Source organism: Antechinus flavipes, chromosome 2, assembly GCF_016432865.1.
Source record: "Antechinus flavipes isolate AdamAnt ecotype Samford, QLD, Australia chromosome 2, AdamAnt_v2, whole genome shotgun sequence".
Lineage (NCBI taxonomy): Eukaryota > Metazoa > Chordata > Mammalia > Dasyuromorphia > Dasyuridae > Antechinus > Antechinus flavipes.
The window spans coordinates 281,061,241-281,086,660 of record NC_067399.1 but is presented as its reverse complement, the minus strand read 5'-3'; the positions used below and the strand labels follow the sequence as shown (position 1 = coordinate 281,086,660).

The 25,420-nt window shown below is 34.6% G+C and overlaps 1 protein-coding gene across 1 annotated transcript in view; it reads left to right on the top strand.

Annotated features, from left to right (window-relative positions):
* The window catches only part of AKAP6 (A-kinase anchoring protein 6), a 560,338-nt gene that overhangs the window by 503,507 nt on the left and 31,411 nt on the right, over positions 1 to 25,420 (top strand). The window contains 1 exon segment of the mRNA XM_051977277.1: positions 4,073 to 4,288. Within this exon segment, the coding sequence (XP_051833237.1) occupies positions 4,073 to 4,288 (216 nt within the window).

Below are 25,420 nucleotides of genomic sequence, written 5' to 3'. Positions count from 1 at the left end.
GAATGGGACAGGAATGTTGACCAGATAAAATTCTCCTTTGGATTTTCCTATTTTTAAGCAATTAACTGTTTTCCAACATGAGTTAAGAGGTTATTAATCCTGATTATAGACCAAGCCCTTGGCATGTTTGAAATTTTTAAAAACTATGATTATAAATATCTAAAAGTTGGACATTTTATATAAACAGTAATTAGATTTTATTATTTTTATATATTTATATAGTTTATATATATTAATTTATATATTATATTTTTAATATATTAAAATATATTATTTTATATTATATATTTTAAATAATATTTATTATATTTATATTTATTTATAATATAAATATTATATTATATAATATTTTTATATTATTATATTTTATTTATTTATATAGATTTGTGTTAATCTCTCCATTTAAACTACCTAATGCCATAGATTAAGACAGCTAGATGACTCAGTGGATAGAACCCTGGAACTAGAGTCAGAAAAATTGAGTTCAAATCTGACCTCAAATGCTTACTAGATATGTGACCCTGGACAAATCTCTTCACCTGTTTGCCTTTCTCCACTGGAGAAGGAAATGGAAAATCATTCCAGTACCATTACCAAGAAAACTCCATGGGCAGTACTGGCATGCCATGGTCTGCGGGATCACAAGGAATTGAACACAATGGAATGACTAAACAACAACAATAATATGCTAAAGATTAGGTTGATACTCTGAAGTATCATGGTGACAATATAGGTAGTCATAAATAATCATTCTGATTTCTTTTTTTTTCTTAAAGAAGGGCTAAAAAACTGTTCATACCCTTTGACCAGCAGTGTCATTACTGGGCTTGTATCCCAAAGAAATCTTAAAAGAGGGAAAAGGACCCACATGTGCAAAAATGTTTGTAGCAGCTCTTTTTGTGGTAGCAAAGAATTAGAAAATGAGCAGATGCCCATCAATTGGGGAATGGCTGAACAAGTTGTGGTATATGAAGGTAATAGACTATTATTGGTCTATAAAAAATGATGAACAAACTGATTTTAGAAAAGCCTGGAAAGATTTACATGAACTCATGGTTCAACAAGAAGAACCAGGAATACATTGTACACAATAACAGCAAGAATGTATAATGATCAACTATAAAAGACTTGGTTTTTCTTGGTGGTTCAGTGATCCAAGGCAGTCCTAATAGATTTTGAACAGAAAATGCCATCTGCATCCAGAAAAAGAACCAAAAGTTTGAATGTAAATCAACACATGCTATGTTTACTTCTTTTTTCTGTATTTTAATCTCTCCCATGATTTTTTCCCTTTTGGTCTGATTTTTCTTTCCCAACATGATTCATAAAGTAATATATATTAAAAATAAATAAATTTACTAGAAAAAAAAGAATTACAAAGTCAATGATTTTTAAGAAGATTTTTACTGGAGTAACTAGATGGCACAGTGGATAGAGCACCAGCTCTGAAGTCAGGAGGATCTGAGTTTAAATGTAGCCTCAGACACGTAACACTTACTAGCTGTGTGACCCGAGGCAAATCACTTAACCCCAATGCCCCCCCCCCAAAAAAAAAAAGAAAGAAAAAGATTTTTACCATTTAATTGTTTGTCTTTTTCACAACTGGTAAAAAAAGAAAACTTTCGAAAAGGGATATTTCTAAATCTTATTTTGTATAATGTCCTCCTAAAATTACATTAACACTGTTCTGTCATTTCTTTCCCCTTGTTAACTTGATTGTGAAATATTTTGTTGATTCTCATCTTTGATAGTCTAATTTTGACTTTTTTTCAGTTTCAAAGTCAGTTTTGCAAAAGCAATACCTGATGCATAGACAATGACTCCAATCTCACCCTCTCCAAATTCTTAACTTGCTCCCTCTCACTTCTCCAAATAAAAAAAGAAAAAAAAAATCTTTAGATTTCTTTAAAAAAAAATGCAAACACACCACTTTTGGGGCAGCTAATGGATAGAACACTGGGCCTAAAATCAGGAAGACTCCTCTTCTTGAGTTCAAATCTGACCTCAGACCCTGGACAAGTTACTTAACTTTGCCTCAGTTTCTTCATTTGTAAAAGGAAAAGGAAAAGAAAAAACATTCCTATATCTTTGTCAAGGAAAACCCCAAAAGGCACCACAAAGATTCAGACATATGTGAAACTTAATAAATACCATTATTTATAAATTTGAAAAAGTTCTTCTCAAATCAAGTTCAGTTGCCATAAAATTATTCTTCAGTGCTACAAATTTAAAAATCAAGTTGTATTTAAATGTCTCCAGTAAATAGCACAATTAAGGCCAGAAAAGTAGGTTGCCAGTATTATAACTTTATATTTCTCCGGGGTCTTTGTTTTTGTGGTGAAGTAGATCCTTAATATAATTTCTGTGTAGGTCTGGGAGGGAATGGGGTAGGGGTTCTCTTCATCTAATATTAGACTAATGAATAGCATAAGAAAAGAAATATGTCACACCTGATGGTTTACCAGGAGCTATGTAGGGAAATAGTAATGAACCCTAGGAAAATAAATAAGGGTAAATTCAGGAAACATATGTGAAAATGCAGCAGTGGTATAAATTGAATAATAAAATTCCTGGTCATATTTTGCCATAAATAGAGGTTTGGGAATTTGTCATTCACCTTATTTAAAATTCAGAAATATTAAAGGTACAGGGTTCTCTCATTACAGAAATAATAGAATTCTGGCTATTACTGAGTTAGGGTAATTTAAATGGCTATAGAATGCATTATATCAATAAATGGAACATCTGTATGAAATGTCCACCTGCTGATCTACTACTACTCAGTGTACATTTCAATGAAATGCACTTCATCATTTTAAGACTTCTCCTAATGAAGCCTGATCTGGATTAACATTTTGAACACAAATACTTTTAGGCATTAAAACTCTCTCTCTAAATGAAATTGCATTGTCTTGTTTACCCTCGTTGATTAATAAGCAATCTGTTAACTGTTAGAACAGTCCAATTGTGCCAGTAGAAGGAGATTAGTAATTCTGTGATGTTGGTGGATATAATCATCATTTCTCTTGAAGGCTTTGAATTAGACTATCACTTACACATTATCCGTAGGCAAAGAAAAGATAGAGCATTTTTAGACATGTGTACTCAGTAGTTTTACTAGAGTCATTTCAGCCTAGGGTCACCGCAGCAATATAAAAACTTCCTAGGGGGTTGGGCAGGAGAGGTAAAATGGTGTTTCACTGCTTTGATATTCCTTCTAAATTGCCTCTGTCTGTCTATATGGGTATATGGAACTTTTTATTTTAACCAAAGTGATGTAATACCCTGATATCTTAATTTCTGATTTTCATGTTGGTTTTTTGTTTAAATCAAGTTTAGAAAAAACAGGAATAGCTCAATTATCTGATTTTTTTTCCCTCAAAAAAGAGGTTTCATATTTTGAACAACTTTTAGTTTCCTTGAACTTCTTTCAAGCATATCAAAAACCTCCAAACCTTTTTGCCCCAAAGCATTTAATGACAGTGCTACTTTCTTTAATGGTGTCTAATTGACTTCTGTAGGACTTTCCCCCTCATTTCAGATTTCCAGGGGGATTGAATCAAATTGGGCCAGGCTGTACGCTTGACATATATGTTTCTTGAAAGGTTTCTTTAATTCAATTTGAAAATGTTAAATGACTAAGTCTCAAAGGGGAATAGACTAGCTTTCAGGTACATAACCAAGTGGAGAAGGTGATGAAGGGGGGAGGGAGTGCAGAATGTTCTCCTAGCATTGGTTGGTAATATGAGATATTCATCTAAAGCAGAGGGGTTCTTAACCTTTTTTGTGTGTGTGTAACGGTCCTTTTTGACATGGCATTCTGAAGAAGCCTACGGACCTCTTTTCAGAATAATGTTTTTAAATGCATAAAACAAAATGCAGTGGGATGATAAAGAATCTGGATGGAAAAGAGACCAAGTGTGTTTCAGCCTCATTAGCCCGCTGTTCATTGTGATTGGAAATGATGAGCGTAGCTAAAAAAGATAAAATGTAAGAAAATAAGAAATTAACAGTTCATGGAAAGTTTGAGGGCAAATAGCAGGACTGACATCCTCCTCTGTGTTTGTTGCAGTCTCTGTGTAATGAAATCAAGCAACGCAGGCGCGGGGTGGCCTCGGTCCTCCGCCTTTGCCAGCACCTCTTGGATGACCAGGAGACCTGCAATCTGAACGCAGATCACCAACCTATGCAGCTGATCATTGTGAACCTCGAAAGAAGGTGGGAGGCCATTGTCATGCAAGCTGTCCAGTGGCAAACAAGGCTACAAAAGAAGCTGGGCAAAGAGCGGGTGAGTGATGCTTGCTTTTAAAAAGGCCCAGTGTTCCCGTCGTCTTCTTCTTCTCCTCCTTTTTTTCCCCCACAGAAGGACCATTCTTCTAGGTCTTGGCAAACACATTCATCTCACAAGTAGGTTTGCTGACTGAAGGTGCACTTCTGTCCAATCAGCAGGGGAAGCTTGTTTTTCCCCCCATAGGGCTCAGATTTGCTTGACTAATAAGATGCATTTTAGTAAGACTTAATATTCTGTTTTTAATAGCGCACAGGTTTTTATTGAACCTCACAAAAGCAAATCATTAATTCACTCAATTTTTTCAATCACCCCTTGCCCAGAATACCTGTTAATCATACAAGACCCCATGAATATTTTGCTGGGAGCTGATTCTGTACTCTGAGCATATGGGGCAGTACGTATTTTCTTGAAATAAAGCCGTGTTTACCTTTCCATTACATGATGTGGGTGAGTTCTGATTTAGACACCAATCCTCCTTTATTTCCCACCTGAGGCGGATATGTGACAGTGTCACATTGACACATTTGCTGAAAAAGGGAGTTTCAGTTCAATCTTGAAGAAATCTTTCTAAGTTGAATTAGAAGTTCCATTTGTTATTACCAGTCTTTCACCAATACTGATAGGTAGCCAGATGGCAAAGTGGAGTCAGAAAGACCTGAGTTCAATGTGACCTCAGACACTTACTAGCTTAAACTCTGTTTGCCTCAGTTTCCTCATCTGTAAAATAAGCTGGAGAAGGAAAAGGGAAACCATTATCTGCCAAGAAAACTCCAAATGAGGTTACAAAGAGTATGACATGACTGAAAAATAACTAAAAGTACCTAAAATATACAATGACCTATGAGAATGAAGGAATCACATGGGACCAGGACAACAAATTATCTCCAATTTGCTGATAAGAAAATTGGGTCTGAGGGAGATTAAGGGATTTGCCACAATTACAAACAGAATTGTGTGTCTGAGAGAGGAGGTCTTCCTGCCTTCAGAAGGTCTAGTACTTTATCAACATTATTCTGTTTTTCATGCATTAACTTGGAGACAGCATCCTCTTTGTAGAAGGTCTGACACTTATATTTGAACAAATAAATTGAGTAAATAAAAAGGAAAACTCTCCTGGCTCTTGTAGATCCCCAGGTCCATTTCAGTGGAAAGCTGGGGATTCAAAGTTCTAGCAATCAAAAGGAAAAATCTTTTAATGGCAAAGTGAGTTCCTCACTGAATTCCATTTGTAATAGTACCCTAATATTTGTTGTCTGGTATGTCTGGCATCAGGGACTAGGAACAGAAGGAGCCATGAATTAGTTGGCTTTCTAAACTCCCTAGCATATATAGCTTCTCTGAGTCCAGAGAGTGTGATATTAGCCTCTGGGGTGTTGTTTGGTGTTTCTATACTAAAATTGTCAAATTGCCTATGACTTGCAAATTATTACTAATAATTATCCAATTGGTTATGTTTTCATGAGACCACCTGTTGTGAAACTACTTAGTCATTGTGTTGGGGTACTATGGTACCTTTGGGGGGAGGAAAGATAGGAAAAGTTATTTTATCCCTGGAAATATTGGTGGTAGTTGTTAGCAAATGCCTGAAACAGCAATCATATAGAGCTCTGTAAAGCCTTGAATGTTAATTCTGCAGTCTGATTTTCTTAGTGTTCAGCTTGCTTCAGGGAAGCAAAAAATGGATTTCTTTTGGGATTCAGAAGAAAATAAAAAAATGGCAGGAAGACAGAAGAAGCTCTCTGAAGGCTAGAAATTAGAATTGTCTCTGGGAGAGGAGCTTTTTATATCTTTTCTGGAATAAGGGCAAGTTTCAGCAGTAGGAAGCCCCTGAAGCTATGACTTTGGAAGCCCTGCTACAACTTAGCATCAGTTAGTTACTATGACAAGAGCAACATCGATCCTTTTTGTTGTGGTTATTTGTTTTCCAGGCAAGAAGCTACTCCGTCTAAGCTAGTAAAAACAGTAGTGGTTAAAAATAAGTCCTTGTGGGCTAAATTGAGTAGGGAAGCACTGTAAAGATGGATTAGATTTGGGAATGAAATGAATTTCTGATATATGACAAGTCCAAGGCACTGAGCAAAAGACTGTTCAATTGTCTGAGCATCAATGGAGTCTGAGGTATCACATGCTGTTTTATGACATGTTCTATAGGATGAAGTTTGAGTTTAGCTTTACAGGACTCAGCTATACAATCCTGGTTTTCCTCTCTATTGATTAGCAGCAGAGTTTTGCCGCAGTCTTTGAGTGGAGTTGCTTTTCAAAAGACTTTTATCTCCCTGAGTTCAAATCTGGCCTTGGACACTTACTATGTGACCCTAAGATAATTTGCCTCAGTTTCCATGATGTAAAACAGAATTAATACCTCTCAGGGTTGTTGGGAAGATTAAATGAGATAATAATTGTAAATCATTTAGTACAGTGCCTAGCAGATAGTAGGCACTATTTAATGATGATGATGATGTGATATTTTTATACTTAAATCAAGTGTTCACTGGGAACTTATTTCAGTAAATGTTGTAAGAGGCTGATATAAGTCCCTCTCTACTTTTTTGGGAAATTCTGTTTTCTAATTTTCCATGTAGTTCTTATCAAATGCTAAGTTTTCCCCAGGTAATTTATATCTTTTGTTTTATTAATTGCTGGACTACTTATTTCAACTGATTCTTGCTTAGTCTATTCCAATAATTCTATTTTCTATTTTTTAAAATCAGCATACCACTTATATATATGTGTATATATATTTAAAGATTGTTGGCTTAAAATATGATTTAAAATCTGCAAACGCCATTTCCCTTTGATTTTTATTCTCCCTTCCCTTCATTCATTCCTTTGAAATTCTAGGATATTCTAGAATCTCTAAAAAATAGTTCCTCCAAATGACTTTTGTTACTATTTTATCGGCTTCTCTCAAGAAAGAGAGAATAAATCTGATTGGTTATAAGAATAAATCTGGAAACTAATTTAGGTTGGATCATAATTTTTATTATATTGACAGAGCATAATTATAAGCAATAAGCATCCCACCCATTAGTTACTAGATTGTTCATTTAAAATGTTTATTAATTGAAAATTTGAAGATTGACTTCCAGATGTTTCGTACCTTTTGCAATTACTTTGAATGAGATTTTAAAAATATTTTCCCCTAAAAAATTTTGTTGCTAAATAGAAATGCTGGCAATTTTTATAGATTTATTTTCCTACTTTATTGAATCATTTATTATTAATCATCTAGATTAGTTTATTTGCTAACTTTCAAGGGTTTTCTAAATAATTACATTGTCTGTTAATAGAGATGATTTCCCCCCCTATTCTTTGTCAATATTTGTCTTTAATTGTACTTTCTTCTTCTTGCTTAGAAGTCAATTAATCAATAAAAAAATTTAAACTAGTCATTATACTAAACTTTAAAAGCATTTCTAGGAATGTCAATTAATAGTGGGGAGAGGATTCATCTTTAATTTACCCATGTAAATATTATTTTAAAAATTTCTCATATTTCTCCATTGAAAATAAAGCTACCTTTAATTTACCACCAAAAATGTCCCTTCAGTGCCTATATTATATTTCTTAGGGGTTTTGGCATAAATGAACATTGTTTTTTTCTCAAAAGCTTTTTCTTTTCATATAATCACTTGGTTTGTTATAAATGTGTTTATATAGATTATTTTCCTAATTTTCACTCATATTCAAATTGATGGAATAAATTCCATATGGTCATGGTGAATACTTAGGGGGATATATTGCCACAGTTCTTTTTGCAAGAGTTTTAGTTGAAATGTTCATATTGTTATGTATTAGTGACATTAATCTATAGTTATCTTTGTTTTATGTTTCCTGATTTGAGTAGTAGGACTATATATGACTTGTAAGGAATTTGGTGAAATATTTTTTCTTCTTTCTTTTTCTTGAGAAAGATTTTTGTAGTACATTATTAACTTTTTAAAAAATATATTTGATTGAGTTCACACATTATTTACATCCATTTTGTTAGTCTTTCCAAAGAATCACATTTTAGTTTGATTATCTCTATAGTTAGTTTTCCACTTTTTTTGATTTCTACTTAATGTATCAAGATTTCCTCTTCCTTTTTTTCTCTCCTTATTTCAAATTTATTTGTAAGGGACTCGTGGTAGACATTTTCAAATTTTCAAAGGGTTGTCATGGAAAAAGAAATGAACTTTTTGACTGTTCTCAGAGCCCAGAGCTTGGATCAGTTCCTAGAAGTTATAGAAAAGCAGACTTCAGCTTAATGGAAGGAAAAAAAAATATTTGCCTAAGCAGTATACCAACAAACATTAAATACCTGCTTTGTGCTAGGCGCTATACTAAGTGATGGTTACAAGTACAAGAAGAAAAATACAGTCTTCCCCTAAAGAAGCTTATATTCCAGTTGGGAAACTCAACATACAAAATAAATCTGAAAACAGAAGAGAGAAGATAACTAGAAATTATTTCCAGTTATATGGAAGCTATATAGAAAATCAAAGAAATTTAAAATGAGTGGTAGCAGGTAGAAAATGAGATGCTTTACTTCTTCCTTCTCCTTGATACATTCTGTTAGTTAAGAAGTTCATGACTCTACCCTTTAAATTGAGGAACAGAGAGTTCTGATGGGATTTGAATACCAACAATAATTAGATATTACAAGATGATGGGATTTTCTACTGATGAGATTCTTGAGGACAGGTGGAAAAGACCAAGAAGTCTACTTGGGGATATTTCTAATTGTTGGGAAGGTTTTTCCTTATATCAAGTTGAAGTCTGCTTTTCTATAACTTCTAGAAAGTGATCCGAGCTCGATGTTCTGAAAACAAGTTTATTCCTTTTCCCATAACAACTCTTTAAATATTTTGAAAACAGTTTCTCTGAATCTTTTAAGTTTTTTCATCACTGTATATCACATTACCCATTTCTTTCATTTTGGGCTCTTATATGATATAGAACTGGTCAGCTCATCATGTCCCTGTCTCTTGGTCCCTGTCTAGTTTATTATTGTATATCCTAAACTGATCTCTAGAGGCAGCTAAGAAATTTAGTACATAGGGACACTGGAATAGAGGTCTTGAATCCTGCTCATATGTAAAATTAGGATAATAGCTCCTACATTCCAAGGTTATTGTGGGAACTAAATGAGATAAAATTTGTAAAGCACTTTGTAGTTAATAAATGAGTTGTTACTGTTGTTATATTTTTAATGCATAGTTTGACTTTGCTCAGAACCTTCAATGGCTCCCTGATGCTTATAGGGCAAAATAGAAAACATTTAAGTTCCTACAATCTGGCCCCAGCTTCTCTTTCCAGTCTTTCACACCTTGTCTTTCAGGTCCACTTGAACACCAGCTGTTTTTCAAAATGCATAAATATACCCACTCTTGCATACGTTTTGCTTGTCTCCTATGATTGAAATAAATCCTTTCTACATCTCTTCTTACTAATAGCCTTTCCTTTCTTCAAGGTCCAATTTGAGGGCCACCTCCCCCATGAAGCCTACTTTGATCTTCCAGCTGAAAGTTATTCTACCCTTCTCCTACTTCTCATGGCTTTTTTTCCCTGAGTCTCTCATTTGCCTGTATCACATTCTACCTATTTGGATTTAAGTCCTGTCCCTCCTATTCTATTTCAAGGGGCAACTTAGCACTGTGACACGCACACAAAGACATTTAATAAACATTTGTTTAGTTGAACCAGGCTTGTATCTAAGTTAAAAAAAAAAAAAAAAGCCCGAGGACTCTTGAGCAAAAGATGTGCATATATTATGCCTCTCAAATTTGTCATCTTTTTTTCACTCTCACAATTGTCTCTTTATTGTTTTCCCTGCCTCAAGTCTCTTGGCAATCTCAAATGCAAAGTGATTTTCTTAAAATATACAGGTCTGACCACATTCGACTCTTGTTCAATAAACTCTAGTGGTCCTATATTTCTTCAAGGATCAAACATAAACTCTCCTTTAGGGCATTTAAAAACCTTTAAAACTAACTTAGCTTTCCAACCTTGTTATAAATTGTTGTCCTTCAATTCTAATAGACTCAGGATGGAAAATCTTTTGCATCCAGAGAGAGAACAATGGAAATTTAATGTAGAATAAAGAACAATATTTTCACTTTTTTTTGTTTTTGATCTGATTTTTCTCATACAACATAACAAATATGGAAATATATTTAAAAGAATTATACATATTTAATCTAGATCAGATTACTTGCTGTCTTGGTGAGGGAAGAGTAAGAGAGGAAAAGAGAAAAATTTGGAACACAAAGTCTTACAGAAATGAATGTTGAAAACTATCTTTACATGTATTTGGAAAATTAAAAATACTATTGTAAAAACAAAAACCCCACAAATTGTTGTCCTTCAAGTATATTAAAATCCAGTTGACCTTCTTGCTGCCTACCTGGCACTTAATTGTCCAGCTGTTTGTTTTGTGTTATCTATTCCTTCCACCACCACCCCCACCACCACCACCCTCCGTATCTGAAAGAACCTCCTCCTTTATCCATATTCTCTTAAAATATCTACTTTTCTTCAAAGATCAGAGTTGTTATTTAATACTTTAATACTTTCTTTTCTGGACATGGATAAATGGTAGTGTCTTCCCATGTATGTTTTATATAATTGTAAGTCTACATGTTGTCCTCCACCCATCTAGATAGTAAGCTTCTTCAGGGCAGGGAATATTGCATTTCTGTTTTTGTATCCATAGTGTCTAGAATAATTCCCAGAATACAGTAAGTGCTTGTGTGTGTATAAACAATAGAAAATAAAAAGTGACAACCTACAATTATAACACACAGATTATGAGTATATATTTAACAGTATTGTTATATATGGCATAGCAGGGTTATATAGCAAAATGAGCCCCAGTGTAATTGGGAATAAGAAGATCTTAATCCCGACTCTGACCACTAACAAGTTGTATGAACTTAATCAAATTATTTATTTTTTTCAAGTCTTAGTTTTCCCACATGAAAAAATGAAAAAGATGAATTTGTTCTCTAGTTCTCCTTCTCCCCAGTTATATAAATATATAGAGCATATATCTAAATACTTAAAAAACAGGAACTAGATTTTTTTTTGTTTTTGTTAGTTTCGTCTTTATGTAGGATCTACTATATTTTAAGCATTGAAGAAATAGCAAAAAAAAAAAAAAAAGCAAGCATTATTAGCATCAGAATTTTACTTGACAATTAATTGCAAAATTCTATTAATATAACAAAATAACTCTCCAATGTCTATTCCAAATCCTACCATTCCTAGTGTAGGCATTTTATATACTTAAAACATAAGACAGATTAATCCAGAAAATGTTTTGCTTGTTTTGCAGCATATTTTCCATTGGTCAAATATCCTGTGCCTTCAGGTGCTCCCAGATATAAAGTAAGAACCCCACTTCTGCAGGGCAGAAAAATTTTGCCAATTTTACCTAACTTGGAATAGTTTTCATTTTTCTATACTGCTTTAGTGCTGAATTCTAAAGTCATTTTCTTAGTTAATAGCAATACTATTTATCATCAGAAAAAATGGTCCCCAAATTAAAGTGCCACCTTCCATGTTTTTAAAAATAAATATTTTTAAGCAAAAACAGCATCTCAGTTCCTTTGAGATTCTCCCAGTCTTCTTGTATGTGTGGAAAACATCTCTGTCTTTGAATCCTTAGTTGTTCTAGTATTGTTTCTGTTCTTCACCAAAGTGTTTTCTTCTTTTCTTTTCTTTCTTTCTTTTTTTTTTTAACTTCCCTCTTTCCCTGCCACTCCAGTGCCCTGGTACAGAACACAGAATTGTGTGTCCAGAGAAACCCTGCACTTCTGCTGGCTTTGGAAGTATGTTCTACATCCAGCCACATAATTGAAAATAATAAGGCCACGATAAATGGGATGGCCCCAGGGTATAACACCCAAGGGATTCAATTGCTGTCACTTTTCATCAATGTCCATGCATCATGGTAATTGAGGTAACATAACCAATTACCACATTTTAATTAGAGTTCTAAGAACTTGGGAAAATTTGCAATGGTGAGACAGCTCACTTTAAGTAAAAGAAAAAAAAAAAGACAACCCTCTTCATGTTCCCTGGGCTTGTTTCTTGGGTGCTTATTTCTCAGAAGTAGGAGGTACATGAACCACTGGTTCGTCAATCTTAGCCTCCCTCTTCTCTCATTCCCCCTACTCTCTTATGCATTCACTCAGTTATGATGCATTTTCAAAAACAAAATAATTATAATACTATTCCGTTGCCAAAATTATAACTCCACTCTGATCATTTATAATGTTAGGGAAATACAGATGAAGATGCTTCCTAGAATGCTGTTTTGGGGTTACTAATCAGTAACTATGACAGTGTTTCTTACCATATAGCTTGTGGGAGGGATGCTTAACATGCTCAGTCATTATTTTAAGGTAGTTAATGAAGACTTCAAGCTCTTCTGGGTGGGATAACAAAGTACTAAGAAAATAATCCTAGATTTCACACATAAATAAAAATACATATGTATGTATATACATAAATGTACATCAATGTAATATAAAGACATATTTACAAAGAGAAAGACAGATAGGGTGATATAATAGAGAGTCAGTTTTGCAATCAGAAAAACCTGGGTTCAAATCCCACCTTGGACATACCTTGTCTTTATAGTCCTGGACAAAAAACATTGAACATTTTAATGCTTTGAAACTCTGAACTGCAGATTAAATGCTGTTCTTTATTGGTAAATGTGTGTTTTCTCATTATTTTCCAATGAGTTTTCTCATTAGAAAATAACTGTTTTGGTCCAAAAAAGTCAGGTGTTTATACTCATATGATGTAAATGTAGCTATAGATCTATCTCCCAAACTAAAAAACAATATGAAACCCATCAGAATGAATTACTTCATTTAGTAAATGAATTTGACTAAGGTAATTATTTTATAAGACCTAGAGTTTAAATTGAAAAATCCTGTAAAATTTTAGTGCTACATAATCAAGTAATTATGTAATTACTTGCACTTAATTACTTGAGAAGTTTTTTTTTAAAGAAACTCAAAGTAAATCAAAGTGACTCACTTCTTCTTTAAAGCATTTTCTAGCCATCTTTAGCTACCACAAAGCATATTCAAGAGCTATTTATTAATGAGAAAGTTATTTTTTCTTTTAACTTCCCCTTGATATTCTTATTCTTTTCTTCATATTTTCATAACTTCATATTCTCAGAATGTTTAATTTGTTTGGGTTTTGAGGCTCCCACATGCTACAAGCAAAATAGGCTTGACCCCTACCCTCAAAAAATGTCTAATTTATGTAACAAAACAACTTTTTATTAGGTTTCAAAAATATTAAAGGATTGTATAGAGAGATTTTCACCACTATTCCTTTCCATTTTTTCCTAATGACATAAGCATAAGATTGAGTGTATATTGTTGTTGATGCCATTATATAGAGATAAACTTCTGATCAAAAAATATGAGTAGGTACAAGAGATTCTCAAAAAATGTTAATTAATCTGACCTAGGGTCACTGGGAACAGGCAGAGGAGGGAACAAAGAAGTAATGAGATGACTTGTAAATGGGAGATAGGAATTACAGAAATTTGTCAGTTTGTGTTATAACTCTCATGTGAGAAATTATGTTTTATTTTATTTTCCTTTACTTGTAACATTTTATTTTCCCTCATTTTATTTTTGAGATTTATTTCCCTTCATTTGTAACGTTAAAACATAAAAACATCTGGATTGATACTGTCTCAAATTCCAACTCTAAAATCCATAGATCCCACTAAAGGTCAAATATTCTAACACCTAAGTTAAAGTCGACAAATGAGTATTAGTGGAATCCCCCTTCTCCCACTTTAGTGTTTTTGGCTGAACATTGGGAAAGATCCACGCTTTTCTTTCCCTCTCTGCTACCCTTACCTAGTGCAGTTCCCCGTCATTCCCTGCCTACATTATTGCAACTTCTTCACTGGTACAGGAACATTGCTTTGTTTCATTTTGTTCTTAAAATGGAATGGAGTGCCAAGAGAAGAGGTAGACTCCTTGTCCTTGGATATAATCACCAGTTAGGGATGTGGGTATAATAATAGTGGGTATTCCTTTTAAGTATAGTTGGGCTAGATGATTTACAAGGTTTACTCTAAGAACATCTTTTTTTCTGCCTCCTACCAATATGAATATCACTATTAGAATAAACTCCTTAGGCTGCTAGGTAGAGCATTGGGCCTGAAATCAGGAAGGCAGTTGAAACCCAGCCTCAGTCACCTAATTGTATGACTATGGACAATTCACTTAATTTCTGTTTGCCTCCATTTCCTCATTTGTAAAATGGGAATACTAACACCTACTGCACAGCCCTGTTGTGGAATCACATTAGATGATATTTGTAAAGTGCTTAACACAGTGACCAGCACTATATAATTGCTTATTCACTTTCCTTCACCTTAAAGCTTTTGCCTTCTTACCAAATCCCCCTATCATCGCTACACTTTTGTACCAGCTAATTCTTCTTCCTGTAGTGTCATCCCTCTTCTCTTCCACTTTTCTAAATCCCATCTAGTCTTCAAAATCCAACATGTCCCACCTCTTCTATGATCATAAGTTGACTTAGAGAAAGTTGGTCATCTACCCTAATCTCATAAATAAAGGACATATAGACCGGGAAAGTTAGGAAATTGCTCAAGCTAACATAAGCAATGTGTCAGACGAGATTTGAACCCAGCCTTTCTCAGATTATTCTTGTCAACACTCATCTCTCTTATCTGACCTTCTAGCATATATAGTCAGGGTTGTGTAGTTTATTTAGTAATAAAGAGGTAGTTCTGTTCTCCTATTAAGATGGGTGGACATTTAAAAAGCTCCAATAACAGCCCTATTGTGGCCAAAGGCCACATTTACACCCCCCCCTTTTTTTTAGCTTATTTTCAAAATATATGCAAATAAACCTTGCAAAACCTTGTGTTACATTTTTTTCTCCCTACCTTCTCCCCATCTGCTCCCTCAGACAGCAAGAAATCCAATATATGTTAAACATATGCAATTCTTCTCTACATATTTCCACAATTACCATGCTGCACAAGAAAAATCAGATCAAAAAGGGGGAAAAATGAGAAAGAAAACAAAATGCAAGCAAACAACAACAAAAAAGTGAAAAAAACCTATATTGTGATCCACACTCAGTCCCCATAGTCCTCTCTCGGGGTGCAGATGGTTCTCTTTATCACAAGTTCACTGGAAATGGCCTCAATCATCTCACTTTTGAAAAGATCCACACCTATCAGAGCTGATCATTCACATAATCTTGTGGTTGCTGTGTACAATGTTCTCTTGGGTCTGCTCACTTTATTTAGCATCAGGACATGTAATTCTCTCTAGGCCTCTCTAAAATCATCCTGCTGATTATTTCTTACAGAACAATAATATTCCATAATATTCATATACCACAATTTACTCAACCATTCTTCAACTAATGGGCATCCACTCAGTGTCCAGTTTCTTGCCACTACAAAAAGGGCTGCCACAAACATTTTTGTACACGTGAGTCATTTTTCCTTTATCTCTTTGGGATACAGACTCAGTAAAAACACTGCAGGATAAAAGAACATGCACAGTTTGATAGCCCTTTGGGCATAGTTCCATATTGCTCTCCAGAATTTTGCATTGGATTGGTTGGATCAATTCACAACTCCATCAACAACCACATTTACATCTTCAATGAAAAGGAAAATGTAACTAGAAAGGACACTAGCTAAATAAAGGACCATATCTTGCCCTTTTCTATAGCCCCATATAGTTCCAATCATAGCACTGGGTAAATAAATTGGAACATAGTACATACCGCTAATTGCTTGGGGGACAGAAATTACTGGACTAGGTGACAGCCTTGGAAGCCATGGCCTTTTGTTTACAACTATTTTTCCTGGATCTGCTTTGTCAGTATAATTCAACCTTGAATTTTTGGAGGGAAATATATGGATATTTCATGCTTGGAGTGCTTCCTATAGCAGATTTCAATCCTTGAGCATTCTGGAGGTAACTGGTCAGCATTTGAATTGAGAAAATTGAAAAGGGAGTCACAGATTAGGGGGAGGGAAAATATTAATATGATTGTTTATTGTGGCTAAATTCTTTTTTCCTAGATCTGAATGAAGGCAAACTCCAGAGCACATCTTTTCCCACACATGTGTCATTGTCTCCTCTCTTATTCCTTTTCTCTTACTTTTCTTTTCCCATTCAGTCACAGGTGAATTTCTCTACACCAAGTCACTAAGAAGATAGTGAGGGTTTTAGATAGAAATATGTGACTGAAAAACAACTTCTAGTTACCTAGAGATGAAAGTAACCAGCTCCAATATCAGCCCCTGATTGTGACTCAAAAGTGATATTTTTACATCTTGAATGAAAAAAAAAACTTAACTAGAAATGACACTAGCTAAATAATTTCTTGATCACTTTTATAAAGATTGGATTTTACTTGTTTTGTTGATTAGTGATGTTTAATATTCACAACCCCATTGGAGATTTTCTTGAGAAGGACCATGGAATGGTTTGCCATTTCCTTCTCCAAATCATTTTATAGTTGAGGAAACTGAGGCAAATAGGATTAAGTGGTGTGCCTAGAGGGCTAGATGCAGCAGCAGAGGTTGTTTATCCCTCTCACCCAGGGTTATGAAGTTTATTTAAAGGCCCACAAAAAGTTTTTGTTTTTACTATAGTCTGGCCCTCCAACAGTCTGAGGGACAGTGAACTGGCTCCCTATTTAAAAAGCTTGAGGACCTCTAAGGTCATATTTAAATTCAGGAAATCAGTTTTCCTGACTCCAGGCCCAACACTTTATCCACTAAATCAGCTATAGTTTTATTTTTATTCAGGCCCAGGATTTAACACTTTATATTTTATCTTTACCTGAACTCTTTTTGAAGTTTTTACATGTGAAAAGTTGTTTATGTTCATTCAATCAGGAGAATAAAATTGAAATTAAAAATCTCTTGACCTAGCAAAAAAGAAAATCAGGTCTGATTTTGCATGACTTATTGCAGCTGTGAAAATTATGACAAGGCCATAGACACAGGGGCCAAAAGAAATGAGTGCAGCCAAATAAAAATTTAATATTTAAATACTTCAATGGATCTGTGACCTTATTGAAATGGACATATGGACATTATTTCCAGTGGTTCAAATCATCCAAGCAAACATTTACTAAAAGGCCTAGTCTGCATCAGGCACTGTGCTAGATTACAAATTCAAAGAATGAATCCATCCTTTTCATCTACTATGACTATTGCCAATGTCCTCCCATAATTCTTCCATTAAGGTATCCATCCAACTTGTTTTAAATGTTCTAGCTCTTATCTTTTTTATTTTTTCTTTCATGTTTATTACCAACAGCTATGTCTTTCAGATAATTATTGGATTGGTAGTCTTATAACTCATTTGTAAAGTTTATTAGCATATGTTAAAAAATAGGATCACCAGACTCTAATCAAATCTATATTTTCAAGCAGAAATTAAGGAAGTGTTTATGAGGCACCTACTATTTCTTAAGCTTTCTGCAAGGCTGTGGAGAGGGATACAGAAATAGGTAGAATATGATCCTTCCCATCAAAAGTTTACAATCCAGTTGGAGAAATAAAACATTCTTAACCAATCTTCTTGGTTCTGGTCTCCTATTTTCATTCTGTCCTTCACATTGCTTGCTGCCTTATATAATCACTCTAATGTTATTCTGATCAGTTACTCTTGTACCAAAACAAACAAACAAACAAACAAAAAAGACTAAAACAGAAAAAACACACACACACACACACACACACACACACAAAATCTTTAATTATTTCTCATTGCCTAGTGAATAAAGAATGAACCCCTCTTGCCATTCAAGGATCTCTGGAATCAGAATCCTCTCTCCCTGAACCATCTCCAAAAAACAAAAAACACACCACACACACACATCACAGAATCATATAATTTAGGTTTCGGGTGTGGGGGTTCCTCTTCAGTTCTCATTTATTAGAGACTTTTCCTAAGATAAATCCTAAATATGCCTGCCTGAAATTACCATTCATACTCTCTAGTTCTAATTTCTGAAGACAAGTAGAACAAGTCTAACCTTTCTTTTAATCAATTATTATTCATTAAATGTCAATTATGTACCAGGCACTTGCAATACAATACAAAGAATAAAACAATTCTTAATCTCAAGGAGCTGACATTCCAACAGAAAAAACAACCAGCATATGTGTGCTAGTATATGTATGTATGCATGCATGCACATTGAGAATAAACATAGAGAACAAATTCAAAGTAATTAAATTCAAAATAGTTTGAGAAGGCACTAGCAATTGGGGAAAATCAGGAAAGGCTTTATATAGAAGGTGTTTTACTAACTCAGTCTTAAAGGAAAAGAATTATACAATGAGGCAGAGGTGAGGAAAAGTACATTCCAGGCATAAGGGAATGGCTAGTACAAAAATAAAAGTTGAAATGTCTAGTCCAAAGAACAGGGGGAAAAAAGACCAATTTGGCTAGATCAAAATGTGGGAGGGAGAATGATAAACAACAAAGCTGGAAAGTTAAGTTGGAATCAGGTTGTGAAGGGCTCTAAAAGCCTTCATAAACTTGAAAAGAGTTATCATGTCCTTCCTGAGTCCTCTCTAATTTAGGCTAAACATTTCCAGTTCCTTCCACTTATCCTCATATAGCCTAAACTTGAGGCCCTTCAATCACCTTGATTATACTTCTCTGGGCCCCTTCCAACCTATTCATGTCCTTCCAAAAATGTGACATCAAGATTTAAAGAATATTACAGATAGCATCTGAATAGAGTGGACCACAGCAGAAATATCACTATAATTGTCTTATGTTTTAAACCTACAGTACTATTTTCCTGCCCTCATTCATATCCTGCCCTCTTTCATCTCAATGACTTTGCTCACTTCATTCTCGGTCTCAGGAATGGATTTCCTCTAAGTGACAACTCCCACCACAGACACACAGACAGACACAAAACACGAATATTCTTTCACCTTTCTTCCTTCTTAGCACAGCTCAAATATCATCTCGTTCCTGAGCCCTGAACTGAAAGCTCTGTCTTTCCTCAAATTTCTCATAAACACTCCTTTATATCAAGTATTTTTTGCATTGTTGTTCTTATTTGTAAACATTAGGTTAAATTATAAGTGTGTATCATATCTATCTTTGTTTCACCAACTCTTAGCTTGGTACCTTGCATATAACAAGTGTTTGATATAAGTTTATAAAGCTAAGTTAAAATTAAGTAAACTTAATGGAATTAACAAAGTACTGTGAAAATAAGCACGGGATATTTATGAAATAATAAGATGACTACGTTGACTCAATTGGATAGTATATTTATGAAAGAAAAAGAAAATAAGGTTGGAGAAGTAGGGTGCAACTAGACAGAAGAATTTTTGATTGGGGAACTGGAAATAATTAAAGATTTTTCAACAGAGAAGTGACAATGATTAAATAGGTGAAATGGTGTTTTAAGAAGATCATACTGAATAATACATATGACTTTCCACAAAAATTGTTCTGAATTTCCATTAAAATAATCAAGGAATGATGTTTGCTAATTTCCATTAGTAACTTATTACAATGTTTATTATTCTTATGCTCAAGAATTCTTTCTTATATCATTTACATCTCATTTTGTCTCTGGTCTTTTGGAATTACTTAATAATGCTTCAGCTACCTTCTCCTTCACTATCTTTCATAAATTATAGGCAATAAATTACTCTTTAGAGCCAAATAATACCAATTCCCTCAATCCTTCCTCATAGAGTTTATTTGCCATCATTTAAGGGGCAATAGTCAACCATTAAAATCACAATGGTCAATCATTAATGGACAATGGTCAACTATTAACTTATTTTCAACTTTAGGACTATCTTATAACTAGTTTTAAATGGTCCTTTACCACTCAAACAGTTTGTCATTTATATTTGAGTTTAAGAACAGATATAAATATAAATAAATTCAAAAATCAAAGAACTAGAAAACTAGGTTGAGCCCATTTCAAAAGAAACTGTTGTCACCAGAGAAACAACATTTTCCAGTGTAAGGGATCCAATGGATTCAACTAACCTACCCCACTTAAAATAAAAATAAAAATGAATTCTTTTGTCAGGTGAGGATAACCTATCAGTGAACAAGGCTAGACATTAAGCAATTATAGACTTCAGATTAAAAGGCAAAAACATGTTCCTGATAAATTCAGAAAAAACTTGAAAACTATTAGACAAAATGGAATGATACCACTCAAAAAAGATATGTGCAGATTGATTGAAAAATAAAAACAGATCCTTTGAATTTTGTTTAAAAAATAAAGCAAACAAATTTGAAATGAGTATTCCATATCTGTAGCTCAGAGTGGGAATTTTCCAGCCAAGCCTTCAAGATGAATTACTCAGAGGAGGTGAAAAAGACTTCTGACTTCAGCCTCAATCGTATCTATTTCCCCTCTGCCAGAGGAGAATTCATGTATGTCAGAACAAGAACATTTTAATTGCCATTCTAACAAGATGCTTGAGTCTGCAATAGCCAATGGAAGTGTCTGCATTGGGAGCTTTCTTTAGACTGACAGACCCAAAGAGAAAAGAAAGTTTCAAAGCTCTACTAAGAACCTAGCAGAAAAACTACACCATAATTAGACATTGTGAGGACTTTGGCAAAAGGACAAGCAGAAACTATCAGTTTCCCCATTTGTCACATAGACTCTCTAGTCTTGAGCATACTTTCCCCCAAACATTGCTTGTAGTGGTGGGGAGAGTGTGTCACTGATTTTGGTGGGATGGTAGGAGGGGGATATTTGGTACCTATGGTTCTGATTATACGGCCATCTTATGTTGTTGTTCTGATATGCATGACTTTTCATAATCCAATTCTGGGTCTTCTTAACAGATACTAAAGTGGTTTGCCATTTTCTTTTCCAGCTCATTTTACAGATGAGCAAATTGAGAAAAACAGGGTTAAGTAATTTGCTCAGGATCTTGCACTTGTTCAGTCATGTTCAATTTCTCATGATCCCATTTAGGGTTTTCTTGGTAAAGGTATTGGAATGGTGTTTGCCATTTTGTTCTTCACCTTTTTCACAGATGAGGAGATTGTGGCAAATAGGGGTAAGTGATTTGACCAAGGTCACACAACTAATAAATGTCTGAGATCAGATTTGAACTTAGGAAGACAAATATTCTTGACTCCAAGCCGGGCACATTGTGCCACCCAGCTGCCCTGGCAAATACCCCTTTCTAAAAACTAGTTAAATTTGGCCATCTGATTGATATCAACTGATAATCACGGGGGAAGCACATCAATAGAGACTCATGAGCTATATTATTAGAAAGACACTGTCAATATCTCAAGGCTATCTCTAGAATGCTTAGACAAGATATAATAAACCAGCTTTGGGGACCCAGCTTACCATCAAAGTTGGTTGGGGTTCAGAGTTGGTTCCTGATAATGCTCTTATTGGTATAAAAAACATTGTGTTACGGTTTTTTTTAAATAATGTACTAAAAGTCTTTTGATTTCATTTTTCTTTACCTTTAGCATCATCATCATAGATTTTTATTCTTCAACATCCTCTATAATGGATAGGATCAAACAAATTTGAATTCTGGAAATCTTCTCTTTTCAACTGAATAATATCTATTAAGTGCTCACAACATACTACAGCTTGTTTCTGGAGAGTAGATTTTATCAGAAGAGTAATGCATCTCATTCATTTGGACTCTCATTTAAACTGATTTAACCAGTCCATCATTAAGGGACAGAAAATCAGCAAATCTATAATCACTTGAATCTTTTTTTGTTCCAATCTCTATTCCCACCCCACCTCAAACAAAAATAATCTACTTCCCCTACTGAAGGACTTCAGCTTTCAAAAGTCATCCTTGATCCCTCCCCTTTCAGGCCTCCACTTCTATACAGTAGCAATGATAAAATAAACAACGATGTGTTGAATTTTGTTTCTCTTTATCTATATGACATTTGTGTCATCACTGGAGCTCTAATCCATATTCAGGTCTTCGTGTTTGGTGTGCACTAATATGTAAATTATCTAGCCAGCTGCATTAAGCAGCATTTGTTTGTTCTATTTCTTTTGGCACTGCATAGAACTGAATTTCTGCCAAAATGGGGCTGCTTCAGGGAACACTAATGCTGTAGGAGGAAGTTTTGAAAGGAAACGCGCATCCTAAGTCTTTACTCTGTGAAACAGCAAAATCAAAACAACCTTTCTGTTTACTCAAATATCGGTATTAAGAATGTAAAATAATGTGTTTGTTAAAATATAATGAGCACATTTGCCTCCCTCCAGGATGTTCTGTTTACATGAGTTTTGGAAATGAGGACACAATGCTGGGGGAGGTGGTGCATTTTTAGACTTGGAAGGAGACTAGGTGAAACGAAACAGGGGCCAAATCCAGAAGTTTAAAGGATTGGGGGTGGGGTAGAGTGGAAATCAACATGGCATATTAATCTCCCCATAACACATGGCATTTACATGCATTTAAATTTAGACAGCTGTGGAGTTTAAGTGTTAAAAAATTGCATTAATGATGTGTAGAAGCTATCTACTTGTGTTGGCAGTCCTTTCAGTCTTCCAATCTGACACTTTCTTTTTTTTCCCCTTATCCAGAAAGCTAATTTCCCCTCTTTTGTGAGGAGTAACTGTTTTCACACTGCTGCTTACCCAGCAAGCCTCCTTATTGTTTCATGGTTAATTATCTTCTTTAGCTTCACCTTCCCCAGCAAAGGGAGCAGGACTATTCCTCCCTCCCCCTGGCCTCCACTTCCCCATCTCTGCTCTAATGAAAGCTGGGTTTTATGGATGCACTGTGTAAATAAATGCAGGGTCTGATCAGGCAACATAATAAACGAGTTCCTAAAATTTATGGAGTCACAACTCATCTAGTAAGTAAATAATAGGGTGAAATGGTGGGTTTTTCTAGTGTTACAATTTGGGGGGTGGGGAGTTTGAGGATGTAGGACACAAATGGTGGCTTAACAAAGAACCCACTTTATAAAACACACTTTTCATCTAAACAGCTCCAAATAAACATAAACTTATCCTTTCTGAGATTTTCCCCCATGCTTCCTAAAGATAGACACAAATAATTGGCCAGGGTACTTTGCACATGGTAAGCAAGTGATAAATATTTGCTGAATTGATTTCATAGATATACGATCACCTGACATTTCGTTGCCCTGCTGTATACACATGACATTCACTAAATAAAGAAAAAATCTAAAGTTGTAGGAGCTAAAGGATACTTTCTTAGATGGAATCTATAGAGCACCCACAATTGCAAATGACCACTAAATTTCATGTCCATTTATAGGTGACAAGTTAGCCCCAGTAAATTAGCTGGACTTGCATATGGAGTCACAAAAGTACTATTAATTCCAATAATTTGCCCAGGAACCCACAGTTTGACTTCTCTAGAATGCCATATTAGAAAGTCATTTTCAAATGACTAAGTGTTATTGTTAAATTCCTATTAAGTACAAGGCAGTATGCTATTTGATAGGGATTCAAAGTCCAAAAGTGAAAAAATCCCTGCCTTCAAAGAGCTTACATTTTAATGGGAGAATAGAAAGTACCCAGAGACAAGATAACTGCAAGGAATATACAAAGTAATTTCAAGATGAAGAAGGCACTAACTCTTGGAAGGATCAGAAATGTTTGCCATAAGAAGTAGAACTTCACCTGGGCTTTGAAAGAACATATGAAAAGGCGAGGGTGAAGGAGTCAGTAGTTAATGTATTCTAAACAAGTAAAAGCATCTCTGCAAAGGAATGGAAGCTAGAGAAGGTGAGAACCAGGAAGAGCCAACAGGTCAAATTAATTAAAGTGATTCATGTATGAATGAATGAATTAAAAACATTATCTGTTAAGCCTCTAACTATGGAACAATCACTAAGAACTGCAGATACAAACAGAAGAAAAAAAAATGAAATTGTCTGTTCTCAAGTGCCAACAGTTTATTTGGGGAAGAGATCTTAGGATGAATAGGATAAGAAGTGGGACTCTTTAGGTGCCTTATTAGTATAAGTCACATGATAATGTCTGTGGTCTGAATTACAAATCAGCAGGATAGGTGGTAAGGCCTAGAAAACTTTAGGACACAGTGGTCAGACAGATGGTAAGTCTTGATAGAATGCCATCTCACCTGAAAGCTTTTAGTTGGTAATTTTCAGCTTATCTAGATAATGTAAATATCTTTTTCTTTCTTTCCCCTCAGGTAGTTTCATGGATTTGGAGAGGTTCAGGGTTACTGGGGAAAGGCTAAAAAAAGACCAAATTGGAGAATGCTAAAAGAGTAGGAAGAAGAAAGGCAAAATATATGAGAACCATGTTGTAAAGGGATTTAATGTCAAACTAAGAATTCTGTGTATAATTCTAAAGACAATAGGGGGCCACAATAGGGAGCCTTAGATTTTTGAGTGGATATAATATGAATTGTTCTCTGACCTGATAGCTTTTCAAGTCAAGAGTGTTGCTGCATTGTCCATGGCCTTTTATCTAAGAAAGTGAGATTCTAAGGTTCAAGCATTGGTTTAATGCACTTCACACTGGAAAATAATATTGGGTGACCAAAATGGCTCCAAATTTCTAAGACTCTTTATTTTGCTCACTGAAACACTGATATTTTTCTGGAGAGAAAACTTATATTTCCTTAAGTTTATGTTATAATACATATGAAATTTCTGCATTGAGTTCCTAGAATGTGAAGTCTTCAAGATTTCTATACCTAGGGCCCTCAAAAACAGAATTTTAAAAATTAGAATCATGGAGTCAAATTATTGGAAGGCAGCTAATTTCTTTATTTTGTACCTGTCAAAAGTGAGATTCAAAATAAAGGAAGCTAATTTTACTTCAAGACACAAATTTTTGAGTCTAGTTTAGATTTCAAGATTCTAAAATTTTTTCCCCTTTATGATCTCAATGAGAAAATTTCCCAAAAGTTTTGGGAATGTTGAAATCCCATGGATACAAATTTGCTAATCTTGTACACAAAATTTCCCTAGAAACAAATGGGAGAACTTTTGTTTTAAAAACAAACAAAATCCCAGATTCTATTCAGTTCACTCAGCATCAGTTCATTGCAAGTTCAGTCTTGCAAGATTTTTCTGAAACTATTCT